The sequence below is a fragment of the Chenopodium quinoa genome, unplaced genomic scaffold, assembly GCF_001683475.1.
Source record: "Chenopodium quinoa cultivar QQ74 unplaced genomic scaffold, ASM168347v1, whole genome shotgun sequence".
NCBI lineage: Eukaryota > Viridiplantae > Streptophyta > Magnoliopsida > Caryophyllales > Amaranthaceae > Chenopodium > Chenopodium quinoa.
The window spans coordinates 8,661,399-8,678,122 of NW_018743920.1; the positions used below are offsets into that span (position 1 = coordinate 8,661,399).

At 31.6% G+C, this 16,724-nt stretch overlaps 1 protein-coding gene across 1 annotated transcript; it reads right to left on the reverse strand.

Annotated features, from left to right (window-relative positions):
* Positions 1 to 5,399: 5,399 nt before the first annotated feature.
* On the reverse strand, positions 5,400 to 8,585 carry LOC110688443 (dof zinc finger protein DOF5.1-like). The gene is made up of 2 exons (XM_021865193.1): positions 7,453 to 8,585; positions 5,400 to 7,153 (listed from the first exon to the last, which is right to left on the reverse strand). The coding sequence occupies exons 1-2, from the start codon at positions 7,501 to 7,503 to the stop codon at positions 5,894 to 5,896; spliced, it is 1,311 nt and encodes a 436-aa protein (XP_021720885.1). The 5' UTR covers positions 7,504 to 8,585; the 3' UTR covers positions 5,400 to 5,893.
* Between the last annotated feature and the right edge of the window lie 8,139 nt (positions 8,586 to 16,724).

A 16,724-nucleotide genomic window follows, 5' to 3' on the forward strand; every position in this document is an offset into this window, starting at 1 on the left:
TGTCAATTCCTGATCCAACCTGATCCCAAACACAATTTACTGAGAGAAAACCCAAACCCGACCCGACTCCAATGACCCGAAATAGACTCAATGTGACTCATTTATCATAATTTGTAATTATTCAAGCAATCCAAACCACTCGAACCAAACAATCTGAAATTCGACCCGAACTCGATCCGTTGACCCAAATTAACAGGTCTACCTATAACCAAAAAGAAAGTATCATCACTTGAATACGGAGTACTACCTTATCCAAACATGAACATACGAAGTACATGAATTTTTTTTAGATAGGGTGTGATGTGTATACCTATGCTGCACATATACTTTCTCAGTGTATGTTTTAAATTTAAATCTCGTTCAAACAATGAGAAGCCAATTATCAATAATAGGGCATAATAAATCAAAAACAAGTCTCAAAATCAATTTTCTTGTAAGTAGGTTGGGGGTTTACAATCCCACACACAACTGTCCCTTAGATTTTACATGTGCATTGGATTTTGTAGGACCTCAATCACCACTCCATAATTGATTATGATATTCCATGAAATTCGTTAGAGAAAATCATTAAAAAAAAAAAAAAAAAAAAAAAAAAAAAAAAAAATAGGGTTTTATGTGAAAAATATTATCCTCAAATTTAAATTGCATTATGAAGAAGACATAATTTGTACTTTGTAGGGACTCCAACAAATGCGTTAACGGAGCGTTGACACTTGATGCTGTGGAACATTTATCCTTTAAAGCTGATGTTTCCATTGGGCTTAGCCGTTTCAAAGTTAGGCCCACTTATTGACCCGTTTACTTCCTAATTGGGTCCATTGTTCATATTTGATGGTACGGTTCTTGTTGGCCTGTTGTTACTGTTGGGTTGACCCGTTTTCCTCTGTTGTAAGTAAAAAAAAGTACTCATATACATTTTTTTTTTGAGGAAGTACTCATATACCTTGTTAGAAGAGTAATGTCTAATTTTAATGACTTTCCACGCATTTATAGAGTAAGAATGTAAAAGAGAAGGGTTAAGTTATCGGTGTTTAATTTGTCCGTTTACCTTCTATTATTTACTTATGAGACATTTTATGATCAAAGGAAAAAAAAAACCGGAGGTTTGTAAAGTTAAATATGATCTACTAATCAATTATTAGACTATATGATAGATTAAAGGATATGTATGCATAATTTAGGGGTGTAATCAGCCTTAGCTTAAAGCTTAAACAAAGGTAGGCATCTATTACTATCCAATAGTAATTTACATGTGGTCAAATTATGTTGGTGCTACATGTCGTTAACATAACACGTCTTCATCCGCATGTATTTCACTGTCGAACCCCTAATTCTTTTCTAGTTAGGGCTCACTATGCTCTATGCACGTTTTTGTCGGCAAATTCTAATTGGCGAAATTCAGAAATTAAAAAATTAATATAAACTGTTTTATTTTGTAACCAAATTATTTTATATTTGTTGTTTCAAAAAAAAAAAAAAAATTATATTTTTAATTTATGAGGATATAAGTTTTAGTCTCAAAGAGCTGATTACATGATTCATTATAGACATAGCTTAGTGACACAAAATATAATATTTCGTATATATAACGAAGTACAAGGAAATGATCCATTCCAAAAAAAAATAAAATAAAATAAAAATTACAAGGAAATGATATAGATTCTAATATGATGTTCATAAAACAGCACGAATGACTTAGGAAAATCGATTTATAATAAGGCGAGTTTAAAACTATATTATATTATATGCTAACAAGTAAAAATAGTATAGTATAGTAAAGGAAGCACATTACATATAAATAAAAGAATATTAATGTTCTTTCATATATTTATATGTAATATTCTTTATTTTATATGTAATGTTCTTTTTCAGAAAACATGATGTACGCTATGTTCATTTGTAATGTGTAATAAATTATTATAATTACGATTTTTTTTATATGCCCATTATTATAGTTTACAATAATAATACCAGAAGGGTACGGGTGTGCTTAAAGCTGGAATTATATATCAATTCTTCAATACGTATATAAATGTGGTTTGAAGGATTATCAAGTGCATGAAAGTTTGTTTAACTTGTAGCCTTGTAGGCACCATATTGAACCCATTACTCAATACCCGTATTAGTTAGTGAAGAAGCGGCTGAGAAACTGTATACTACTTAGTGAAGGCTAACTTTTGATGTTTATCATATGGTAAATAGGGAAATATATAATCGTGTAACATTCTAGATTGATTAGTGCAGACAAGGATTGAGAATTGACATGTATATATTAGTAATATCACATTATCATTTGAGATAACAAGTAGTAGTACATTATTGTCATTAGAAGTGATAAAAAAAAGTAGACCGGATAACATGAAATAGAATAGAATAGACATTTTTTTATTTTTTATTTTTTATTTTTTTTATTTTTAGTTTATATATATATATATATATATATATATATATATATATATATATATATATATATATATATATATATATATATATATATTTGTTCATTATTTGCATTAAAGATGTGTGTAGTGCCATAACTATAAACCAATCACATGATAAAACTGATCAATTACAATGAAACTATTCCCTAACATAAAACGTATACAAAATATGAAGTAATATATTTCATATTTGTACTCCCGACCTTCACATATTGACATATACGTGTGGATTAATTGCAAGAAGGATATTAGTCGTTTACTTTCTTTAAGAGTGGATCGGGTCAAATCAGACTTTAAGCTTGAGGGACATTATTTTTTCAGAGCGTTTTTTATAACGCACTCTCTACCTGCATAGTTTTGTTTTGTTTTACATGCATAGTCATGAAATTAAAGTTCTTGAAACGCCTATAGGTCTGCCAAAGCTTTTCAAAAATGTTTAAACTGCACAATCCAGTGACTCCACTGCCAGACTTCATAAAACATCTGGATTGAAATGTACTTAATTATGCTGACCTTAATCTAATTAAGTATAACTATATAAGTGTATAGTATAAATTGCTACTATATATACTATACCAAATCTGAGTCACCCAAACACATGCTCCTTTTACATACAAATAACAAAAAGCGAAAGCTGCATACATAGGACTATGATGCATACATACGATCTCAGTAGAACATTTTCACGCCTACCTATGGCCATGTGTTGATGTGTATGTCTCTGCCATCAACATTAAACTAAGCAACAAGACAATCTACGTGACTAAAAAAGCTGCATAAAACAAGTTTATTCACGGAGTTTATAACAAGGTAATTAGTCACCATAAACTCCGTAAAAAACTAAAAATACCAACTTCTATATGATTTAAGGTTACTGATCGAACTTATTACATACAAGTACGCGATAACTTAGACCAACATAAAAGTACGGAGTGTAACACTAGCATAACGTACATAACATAGATTTTAGCACCCCATTGATTTTGCTGCTCTCTTCATCTGTACCATCCACTTTCATTCAACATAGCAACCATGATAATAGAGTAATATGAATCAACAACGACATCTTCGCTTTATTTTTCTTTAGTTACCTCATATCTTCTCTTCTTTCACTATCCCTTATTATAGACCATTTACGTCTTTCTCCATATTAAGCATCCCATATTATATTTAACAGTTAGTTTCACCCTCTTCAATTCATTCATCCCCACAAAAGAGAGAGAGAGAGAGAGAGATCGAGATGGTACATACTACTGTCTTGGTCCTCGTTAAAGCAAAGCAAAATCCAAGATTCCTCCTCTCTCCCTTTTTAGACCATAATATAGACATAGCCACCCATATATTTTTTTTTTTTAAATAATAATTGTGTAATTATCAACTTTTTAAATACTATTTCCATGAAGTGGGTGTCTTTAAATATTAGTAAAAATAAAAATAATAAACAATTAATTAAAAATGTATTAATTGGATGCATATCTTTTTATGTTTTACCCCTAGAAACTAACTTTCCCAAAGTTTGAAAAAGATTGAGTCAAGTTTGAACAGCAATGTGGGAAACATTGCAATAATTAGCCCATTAGAGAATAGAGATCAAGTGAGATTTTTTTTAAGAAAATAGAAAATAATAATAGAGTAGGATTGCAATGAGCAATTTTTAAGCTTTAGGTCCCAGTAGCAACCATAAGAGAAAACTTAATAATGAAGTATATGCCCTTTTTTGACGAGAAATTAATTTATAGGATTCTCCCTGTCAACTCGTCACCATTGCTTACTACTCTAAGTAACGATATATGTCTCATGTTTTTACATTAACCCGTCTTAATTAAGTTCATATTACTTTTAAACACTGTAAATTGAAACGCAATTATGACAGTCAAATTCAAATGGAGACAACGATTCATTATTTTCATAATTAACAAGTTGAACATCCTAAAGTAATGTGGTCATTTATGAATGACTAGTCCAGGTAATTAAGACCGTTAATTAATCATCATACACCCATCTCATACCAGAATTACAAACGCCGAGTAATATAATTTAACTTTCTTACCCTTCCATCATCCTCCTCTATCAAAGCCGCTAAATCATTGAACATTTCACATTAATTTATTATTACTTTGAAATCATAGTTAGAGTAGAAGTCTCTCCACAGTCAACACTACTGATTACTACTCAGTGCATACTAGACAGTTAAGAAAGAGAAAGAAGAAAGATTTCATGTTGCATGGTTTTGAGTGGAAATTTGGCGTTTTTCACTTAATCTTGTTCAAAACTTTGGCTTTCACACTCAACAACAAACAACAAACAAGTACTTGACCTTAAAATAACTAACTATCATCAAATCTTCCTTATTATAACAAAATTATGACACTTCTGCCAATTTTGCTTCTCTAGTTAGTTGCAATAACTACTTACCTACTGTCCTTACAATCTTCCGTACAACATGATTTCGAACTTATTATCTTGCATTGGAATCATCTCAACGTCGTCGCCTTAACCATACTCTCTCTATGCTATTCTATCTCTGTGAAAATTCCCCTTGAACTGTGTGTAACTATCTGTTTTCTCGGGTTTCGGAATTTCTATATAAAGCAAACGTGATGAAATTCCGTTCTTTTTTTTTTTTTTTTTTGCAAAATAAGCGCCAATTTTGTACTTCAAAGCCATGACTTTGTTGAATGCGTATCTTTATTCATAGTAGCATGAGTTGTACAATTTACCACGTAATACATACTGCTATTTTATCTCTTACATCTTATTAATGAACTAATGATCATCTTACTATCATGGTTTGTTCTTAGTTAACATGTACAAGAAATAATACAGCCTCCATAGAAGTCTAGTAACTGTCAAATTACACAATCAACATGACAATTAGCTAATTCCGAGTGAACAGAATGTATAGGCTCTTGAAATTAATTAGTTTACGAAGAAGAAATTAATTTAATGAATTAATAATTATAATCAAAAGCTAAGTTTAAAGGTTTGATTCAAAACTCTTACACACCCCACAATCAAAATACAAGTACCATACATCCAACAAGAAATTGAAGGAAGGATTGAACAAAAAAAAAAAAAAACGAAGTAATAAGAACATTAAAAGAGCTTAGAGTATATGGATCACTAACTTCTAGTAGTAGTATTATCTCATCATGGCATTGAGAGACTGAGGGAGACGACGATACAGTACACATCTCAACCCTAGCTGCAGTTGTCATGATGAAAGATGTGGTGACGATCATTGATCACCTATATGCCGGTCATCTCGAAATTCTTGGATGGAACAATGACTTTCATACACTTAAATCATCTTCTTCCCAAGATCGAAGCCCAATATATAGTCAGATGAACAAATTAGCTAGAACAAGTTGGAGAGCTAGCTTAGCTAAAATATACAAGTACATATATAGCTAGCTAGCTACTACCGACGAACCAATAAGTTACGAAATAATTCATAAGAGATGGCTAGTAGAAGATGAATTAAGCCCGGAGAGATCAGTCCACATGCTAGTAGGAGTAGCCGAGTTGTTACCAATGTTATTACCACCCCAAAATTGATGACCCGTTGCATTGTTATTGCTATTGTTATTGTTATTATTATTGTGATCGGAAGATGAAATTCCCATAAATTGCTTGGCTAAATTTAGTCTGTGACCATCACCTTCCATCTTCACTGGCGCGAGTTGTGATGTCATAGTTGATGAGCAGCTCTTGAGAAGACTACTATTGACTTGATCATCATCTTGATCATGATGATGTTGATCATCACTACCACCACCGTCGATTCCTTGATGATCATTTTGAAAAGATGATGTGTATAATCCAGCACCAGCTGAAGAGCCACCGGGGATTTCGAAACCCCCTAAGAAGTTAGGGAATTGATGATGATGATGTACTTGTTGTTGATTATTACTCAAATTCGGGTTGAGTTGATGAGGATAATCCATTTGATGATGAGAAGGATGTTCACTTCCAATACCACTAGCACCCCCAGCCAACCCTCCTAACCCTCCTAGAGGGTGAGGAGGTGTGTTGAGGCCCCCACCAAAGTTGAGACCTAAATTTCCCATCCCTAATTGAGCTATGTTTTGTAAGGAAGCCATGAAGGACGACATCCCGGTTCCGCCCCCGGCCGAGGGCATGCCGGGGAAACTAGGGCCAAGACCACTTGTACTTACTAAATCCATATGTAGAGGTATTCTCTCCCCTCCTATCATCCCGGTTGGAGAGGAGAGAGAGGACTTAGAAGACGACGAACCACCACCACCACCTCCTCCTCCTCCAGAGGATTTACTAGAGGACCTTTTGTTCCTCCGACATCCTCCACCCACCGGAACATTCCTAAGGGCCCCGCCACGTGTCCAATACCGTCTACAACCCTTACAAAAGTGACGGGGCTGTGTTAGGCTATAGTTGTTGAAGTAACAAAACTTGGTGTTTGAAGAATCACACCTGGGGCACTTTAGTGGAGCTTCCGGTGGAGGGATCTTCGCTTGGCGGGCTCTCTCCGCCATCGAGTTAGGGCGCATAGGCTGAGCCCCCGGTCCTCCGCCAGGGTTTCCACCACCACCCATCCCCATTTGGGGCTGGCCCGGCTGTTGGCCGGGCATCGGTGGTGGTGATAGAAGGTGTTGTTGATGATTTTGGTGATCATGTTGATTACCACCAGAACCATTATTATTACCTTGGAGAACTTGTTGATGATTAGGGTGCTGCAATAAAATGAAAAAACAAGTAGTACCATATATTAGTACAAACAATTTAATTAAAGCTAGCTAGAAAAATAAAAATAAAGAGTCACCCAACTTTATATGGTTGAGGTATATTCAGAAATGAATGAAAGTTATTTATCATAAGAAGATCGAATAGGGAATAGGGAATAGGGAATAATAATCTCTCATCAACTTTTATTTTTTGTTCTTCCTTGAAATAGAAGCTGAATTAAAATTAAGTAGGAAGATAAAAAAAGACGAACATACAAAGTCGAAAAATAAAACCATGAATAAATTACCTGTTGCCAATTGGGAGGATCTAAATAGAGTGGAACCGAAGAGAAAACCATAGTCTCTCTTTTATTAAGGTATTTTTTTGATATCTATCTTTAATTCTTGCTTTCTTTAATTTCTTTCTATCTTTTTTTTTTAGGTTCTTTCTTTTATAAAAGGTTGATGGAAGAAGAGGAAGGTGGGTTCTTTGGAGATATGGTGGAGAATCAAAGTATATGATGAAAGAGGAGATATAATCAGATAGCACCACCAAACAAATTGAAAGGAAAGCAAATACCCCAAAGCTAAGATAGAAAGAGAGAGGAGCAAGAGTAAAGCTTTTTTGCTAGCTTCACAAGGGTTTTTTGAGGGTGTGTTTTCCCCTTTTTATTCTCCCTCTTTTTGTTTTTATTATAAATAATACTACACATTTTTTTATATTAGGGTTTTTTTTCCTTTTTATTTTATTATTATAATTTACTTCCTTAACCCCGAAGCTTATTAGTGTTGCTTTGAACTGTCAACATGTACTACAGTATCATGTTGTAGTAGTAGCTAGTATTAGCTAACTAGTGGCGCTCCTACTAGTGCTTTCTTGTTATATTTTTATTTTTGTAGGGTATCTCATCACCCAATAGTTCAAAGCCTGCTAAATTCCGACTAATTTGGTTGTGATTTCAGATACTTTATATATACCTTAATTGGAAAATAATACATGTGTTGAAGTTTTCGTAACAAATTCTGTTGCATGCATTATTAGGATTTATATCTTAAATCTTTGATTAAAGTAGAACAACTCCGTTATCAATTGAACCGAGTACTTGTTGTGATAGATAGTTATAGTAGTACGTGTGTTTGGTGATGAGCTTAAGAAAAAAAAAGGTGAAATGATGAGAGGGAAAGGGGAAGAGGGGCTGGTTTGCCTCCTCATGCATGCAAGGAAGAGAGAGAAAGTGAAAAATGAAGAGAGATATTATTAAGATGATAATGAATGTCTTGATGTGTCCCCCATTGGCTATTATTGGTGGGATCATCTCACGTAATCAAAAAACACCTTACAAAATTATTGTTATAATATCAAAAAATTTAACAGTGGTGTAATCTGTAAATATTATAATGTGGATTACCTTTTTTCTTTTCAACTTTTTATAAGCTAAGACAATTATGGTTATTGGTTAGTAATAAAATTAATATAATTAACTTACCAAGATTATATTATATAGCATAATACTAATTGCTCTTTACTGACTACGAATATGTTTTTATGCTGCAAAGTCCCATGCATTTTGTGACCACATACCCCACATTACTCAGGACATAAATTAGCTTTTATAAAATTAAAGCAATGCAAACAAGTAAGGGTCTTCAAATTAAAGCAAGGAATTACAAAAAAAAATTTGCAAAGTGAAAAGTAGAATGAAGAATGAAGTATAAGAGAAGTTGAATAAAAACAAAAATAACCCTTAATTTTTTTTTCATTTTTTCTCCAAAGTTTTGAATGAACTTTAAGAATCAGTATTTTTTTCTTCTCCACAAAAGCTAATTAGGAGAGAATATCAAAGGACAAAGATTGAGTACTATGCTATATCTAGTTAAGCTAGCTCAGGATTCTGCTGAGTGCTGACTGAACATGAATTTACTTCATTTTTGTATTTTTTTTTTTTTGAAGATCAAAGCATGTTTTCATAAAAAATTTGCAATTATTTTGATTTTTACAATACTCTTTGAACTTGAATAGGTTAATAAATAATACGGAGTAATAAGATCAATCTGTTGAAATTTCATATTCGAAATACAAAGTACTCCATGTAGATATGATCGATGAAATCTATGCACTAATTCCTTTTTTCTTTTCAATATCAGTAAATAATTCGGTCATTAAACTTTTTTTCTAAGGGTTCGTATGTCATCAGTAATATATTTCAAATTTTTTTATGAAAGTTAACACGTAAATACTAAATAGGTTGTATACATAATGATTAAAAGGGTTGTTTTTATTATTTTTTTATTTTTTTATAACTTTTAATAATCAATTAACTATTGTTTTTTAAACAAAATTTGGAAATAGAAAATGAATACTACTTGTTAATAACAAAGGGACCATGCAAAAGTAATTGTATATTCCGTACCTCCTAAGCTAGGATAGTGATTTTACATTATTTTTTTTCAACTCCAAATATATACGAAGTAGAAGTATTATTTAAACTCTCATAATATTTTTTCTTCTGTTTTTTTAAGGAATAAATTAAAGAACATTACTTTTAGGGGGGAAAAGTAATTAAGTGTGTTAAGTAACAACATTTAATTAAACTTCCTGTATATAAATGAAGAAATCATGCATATGGCGGCTATCATGCCCTGGTTACCATATATGTATCTTCATCTCAAAGAAAATTAAGATTAATCAGAAGTTAAATAAAGTAATTAGCACCAGCGAATGTGTGGCGCTATCTATGGTTGTCCTTACTAGGGAGAGGATTGGGCCGATGATGGAGAATGTTCTTTAGGTATGTAGAAAATGTTTGCTTTCATATAATTGCTTCTTTTAATCTGCACTTTTGATGCTACATACTTTTCTTCCCTTTTCTTTTTTCCGGCTTACAGTTGATGATGATGCAAAGGATAAACTAATGGAATTATTGACTACATAACCTTTAATGAACAAAGTCTATAAACATTACATGTACCTCAAAATTAGATTACATGTACCTTGTCTATTTCAGTGCTAAATTTATGAGTATCCGGTGTATATTTGTATAAGAAGGAATTGAAAAAAAAAAAAAAGAAAGAAAGAAAGAAATCGAGCATCATGATATGATGCATGGGGGGATTAATTAATAATTTCTAAATTGTCTTAAATAATTCATAATTTTGAGAGTGGAAGAGAACAAATAACAGTTTCATCTTATCTTATGACCGAATAAAAAATTTAATTTAGAATGTTGTATATCTAGCTCACACAATGTTAAAAAACAACCAATTAATTTTCTTTGTAACTCTGATCCAATAGATCCCATCATATGTAGATTGCTCGCAACCGTTGTATGGAAAATCTTCAACATGCATTGATTACTACCAAGATCTTTATGTTTGCATTCTAACAAAAGAAGTAAGGACTAATATACATGATTGAGTTATCATTGACGAAGAACTTAGGTACGCTTTTTGGGGAGTTCATAAATTTTGCATGCATGTAAAATGTTAATTTTTGAATAATGCATGGTTAATTGCCTTATGTAACCCTCGAATGGACAAATGAGAGAAAGAAGAAAAAAAAAGGTTTTGTGGAGAAGATGGACCTGATGTTGCCATCTGAGACGGGGGTACGGCCATAAATAAGGACCACCACATGAAAATGAATTGATGACGTTCAAATTTAAACGCTGGTTGAAAGAAGCTGCTTCAAGATATATCACTCATATTACATTGCATGCATGCACATCAGCTATTCTTACTTATCATTGCAAAGATAGATACGAATCCCTCAATCATTTATCCATCCATCCATCAACATTATGTGAATTTTACAATAACCGTGGTTATACTACCGCCCCTTTTGCATTATTGTTTCGTTGATAATTTAAGCCCGATACTGACAAATTATTTATGAGAGAATAGTTTTAATTGTATTGATGATCTTGGCTAATATTTATAGCCTACATAAGATAACCTACACAATATAAACTCTATCATATAAACTTTCATAAATCTATTTTAGAATATCACTAAGATATATTATTATCCTAAATATAATATCATAAGATATATATGGAAAATATATCTCAATAATATATTTTCCTATATTCCCAACACCCTCCCGCAATCGTAACGGCAGTAACACGAACGTTATGATTGGAAATTCGCACTTTGTTGAAGTTGATCGAGTTGCACTACTCTGTTGATGTCGCCTTCAATTTTTTTTTATTTAAAAAAAAAGAACTTTTGCTACCACGACCCTTTGCTGGTGTCCATGGTCTTCTGTCACGGCCCTTTGCTGGTGTCCGTGGTCTTTTGTCACGGCCCTTTGCTGGTGTCCGTGGTCTTCTTTGCCACGGCCCTTTGCTAGTGTCCGTAATCTTCTTTGCCACGGCCCTTTGCTGGTGTCCGTGATCTTCTTTGCCAGACCCTTTGTTGGTGTCCGTGTCTTTTGCATTTTTTTTTTAAATAATAAATAATACGCCAAACATGGCTTTTCTTCATCTCCTTGGAGATGCAATAATGGAGGAAGCACACTCAAACACTACAACCTAACCAAATCACATATGACCATTCATATTGATCACGTATCACATGGTTATTCCAAAAAAAAAAAGATTAAATAAAAAAAATAGAAATTTCAAAGAGCAATACTATTGCATAGCGGAAGCAAATTTATGAATCCCACCGGTGGGTTTAATATTCTAACCCACCGGCAGGGAGAGAATTTGTGTGAACGGTCCCAAGATTTAACCTGTTCTTGATACCATGACAAATTATTTATGAGAGAATAGTTTTAATTGTATTGATGATCTTGGCTAATATTTATAGCCTACATAAGATAACCTACACAATATAAACTCTATCATATAAACTTCCATAAATCTATTTTAGAATATCACTAAGATATATTATTATCCTAAATATAATATCATAAGATATATATGGAAAATATATCACAATAATATATTTTCCTATATTCCCAACAGATACGGATCAAGTTGAAGCTTAAAATGGCCAACAAATGTATGTTACACCTAGGAGTCTTCAGAATGATGCTCTCCCTCCAGCATTTTCACACTAGGCTCTGTTCTTTTTGAGTTGAACTTAACTGAATTGGATTGAAGTAGCATAATGAGTTGAGCTGCATTGAACATAACTAAGCGGGATTGAAATAAAATAATGAGCTAAGTTGAACTGAATCGAACTGAATTGAAAATAAGTCTGATAGAACACGATAGGGCCCTCACGATGCATGTATAGAACACAACATGGCCTAACGGTGCATGTACTCCCTCCGTCCCTTAATTAGATTCCTACTTCTCTCTATTATGTGAGGAATAAATGCTAGAAGTAGGAATCTAATTAAGGGACGGAGGGAGTATGTTGCTAGTGTTGAACTCTTGGATACATGAAATAATGAAATTCACTTTAAACATGATATGCTTAAGTTTAGATAATCAAAAACCAAAAAGGTGGTCGAATTCATAACCCTTTTATCTTGCTTAATTACATAATACATTATTGTTGTGATGAAAAACCTAAACATGCATGTTACTCCGTATTTTTTTTTAATCTGAGATACCTTTGATTCTCGCTCTAATATATTGATAAAATTATTGATTATAATGAAGCATACTCGCGTTCTTTTAAATGATAAGACAAACTATATCTATATGTTTCGTCCTCTCATGAGTTGATGAACTAATTAGTGATGATCAATTAGCCTAGAGTTTCAATTAATAAGACCTTTTAATAATAATTGAATTACTCGTAAAGATAAAATATAAATATTTTTATACAGAGTTCTAACTAAATCTTTTTTTTTAAACACTAATTAAGCTAATTGTTTCTTAATCACTTATTAGGACAAATCCTTTTAGTTGAAAGTTTTACATCTTAATTAGGGCTACAAACGATTCGGGCCGAGCCGAGTTTCAGTCTGTTCGAGCTAAGCTTGATAAGAATTATTCGTGTTCGAACTATCTCGAGCTTGAACAAGTTTTTTAAAAATCTTGTTCGAGCTAGGCTCGTTAAGAATTTGGCTTGTTCGAGCTTTGTTCACGAACATACTCGTTTGTATTTCGAGTTTAAGTTCGAGCTTGAACGGGATTAAATCGGGCTTGACTAAATAAACGAGCCTTAATTTGTTATTAAAAATATTTTTTTTCAAATTTTAACTCAATGGAGTTTTCATGCCTTTACATGATGAAATAATTAGTACTTTTTACAAATATATATGAATAAAAGGTATATAAATTGTCCGAGTTTTAATCGGACATTAAAAAAACTTATAAATGGAATTAAACGAGCTGTTCATGAACATTACCGAGTCGAACATGATATTGTTCGAGCTTTGTTCATTTATTTGACGAGCTTAAAATTTTTGTTCAAACTTGTTTGTTAGCTTAACAAACGAGTTTTGATCAAGCTTTAACCGAGTTTGTTTGCGAGTAGTTCATGAACGTATCAGCTCATTTACACCCCTAGTCTTAATGGGTGGACGGTGGATATTGGTTCTTGAACGAGTAAATAAAGTTACAGAGAATGACTTAGGGTTTCAACAAAGCTACTAGATATTGGTCAATCATCAAATCAAACGAAACGCTACATAAATAAAGTATCCTACAATAGAATTGTAGATCTTTCCACTGAGGAGGTTACGACAGACAAAAATATCGTTGTCTTAGCCATCACTATTATTAATATTATAATATATATCATGCAACAGCCGTATCTTAGATTAATCTACTTTTGCTTATTAATTTACCTGAATTATTCAATGCACATGCATGGTGGAACCAATTATATTATGTCTTTTTTATGATTACCATAATTTCTCGTTAATTAAGCAATTGTAAGAGGTGTGATTGTGTGTAATACTAGTTGATAAATAAGGAAATATTGGGCTATATATTATTTATAAATAATATAGTTGGCTATAACTCTAAAAGTTTTTGTGAATTTACCATTATTTATCATATGGAGGCTACAATTCTATTTTAACTTTTTAAATATCTTTTGTTTTGTTATTTATCCCATGTATCATAGGAGTAATTCGTTGTTTTAAAGGTTTGAAAATAATAGAACCAATTTCAGAGCTTTCCAGTTATAACACTGTTGTGTGATTAATAAAAAAAAAATTAGTGGAAAGCTAATTAATTATATGTAACCCTAGTGTTAAAAAAATCATGAAAGCTAGTTATACACAATTGATAAAACTTTATAATATATAAAATTTTCTCTCCAATCCAAATGCACAATACAGAAAATTAGGGCATTCTTTTCAAGTTACAGAGAATATGAAACAAAAATGGCAATCGTTTCTTACACAAGTATATTTCCCAATTTCCCTACTTCACATGTCATATTTTGACTAAATTGTCTGATCTACTAATGGAAACATATAAAATAGTTGTTATAATACGCAATATTAATAAATTTGTTTTAATGTATAATTTAAAAATATACTCGTATATACTTATGCATTTTCATAAACTTAATGAACTACAAAGTTTAAATAAGAAAATTATTTATAGATGGGAGAATTTTTTGTAGTGGCATAGAGCTAGGTTGACATCTACCTAAGTACTCCTTCTGTCCCTTATTTTTTGCTCCATTTGACTTTTTACGGTTTTCAAAACGCGTCTTCAAATATATATATATATATATATATATATATATATATATATATATCCATTTTTAAATGCGTAAAAATTATGACAATTCAATATTAATAAACTATACAATGAGATGATTCTAACAAGATCCCACATGAATGTATTATCACTTATTGATTAACCAGAATTCATGGTCAAAGATTTAAAAATTTGACTCATATTTTTGCAATGAGACAAAAATTAAGAAACAGAGGGAGTAGTAAAATTGGTCCTTAATAATATGAATAATTTGTTTATTTGTCATTCCGTCACGACATAGATAAAGAGGAAATGGAGGAGAGTAAGGAAAATTAGAAACGCCAAAAACGCATTAGATTCACTTTTTGAGAGGAGAGGAAGTGAAAGTCGCATCAATCCAAATCATGAGATGCTAACGGTCGGCTAAATCATGGTGCCAACCTTAACAAGATATACCCGCTGCGTCTGGCTTTTGGCCCCACCTTTTTCATTCATTACTCTATTTTCATCATACTATCGAGTACTATAAACCCTTTACTTAGCCATGACAATCTCAATTCATCACACGAGTTTCTATTGTAATAAATTATATTACTCTGTTCAAAATTAGTTGTCACGTTATCTTAAGTCATGATTAATAATAATATGACATAATTTTTATTTTTAAGAAAAAAATACCATTTTTTTTAATAGTTAATCTTTTTGTTTTGTTCTTACTCTTTTCATCAATTAAGTAATTTTTGACATAATGAGAAATTTAACCCTAAGTCATTAATATAATAATTGTTTGGAAAGTGTCAACTTTTCTATTACATGCATAACTAATTTAATATGTGCGACTAATAATACTACTTCGGGACAAAATGAGTATAGAGTAATTTTATTAGTGAATGCTAATTGGCTTAGTTGATAAAACTTTAAAATTTGATATATACCTGTGAAAAAAAAAAAAAAAAAGTTGATCATGTCTAATCATTCAGTTCATTATCTTTTGAATTTTGACTCCCTACTCTATATTTTGCCTCTCTCTATAGAGAAAAAAAAATGTCTTTTTACTACTATAGCTTGAGAGCTAAAATGCAAGTCTTCTGAAAGAAGTAAAGAATGAGTAATTTATAATACAGCTTGAAGCTAATTCTTCTACTCTTTATATTTCCTTTTTGGTTTATTTGGAACCATAAAAACTAAGACAAACACTACTTTGTGAAAAAGGAGACTCAAATTTTGAAACTATCACACCAAATATCACAATTATATTTCAAAGTAGTGTTTCTTTAATTGGTAACCCTAATCCTATATAGTGGAATGTATGTAAGAGGTCATTGATAAAATATGATGATCTTTAAGTTATATATACAGACTTCATAATAATTTTGCGCTTATCCACAATAAGATCCAAAAAAAAAAAAAAGTGCAGTACGAATCAAGCTGCTTAGTTCTTGATCAAGTTACTACAACAAGGTCTTTATTTATACATGAGATGATCTCTTTAAACTGCCTTGAAATTGCTTACTAGAAACTGAATTTTCCTTGGTTGTTTAAGTCTGGTTATTTATTGATGCTGCCAAATGATCTATTCATCTTGGATTTGAATCTGAGTTAGTCAATTAGTTCATTTATATAATACTTTGTAGTTGGTTCATGTACGTTTAGTTCAGTCCAAATACATAAGAGTTTAATTCAACTCATTTGTACTTCAAATCTTCAATACGACTCTAATTTGGATAATCTAATTCTCGATTAAAATTGGAACCCAGTTCAATTTTATAGATTATGGCCAGAAAAAGAGTTTTGAAAAAAAAAATCGGCATAATTAACTAAAATTTTATTATTAAAATTATACTTAATTATATTTGCTAATTACATCCACATACATGCTAATTTAGATGTACAAGTATGTAGTAACGTAGTATCTAGTATATGTAAAAAATTTTGCTATTGTCAAAAAAAAAAAAAAAAATAGT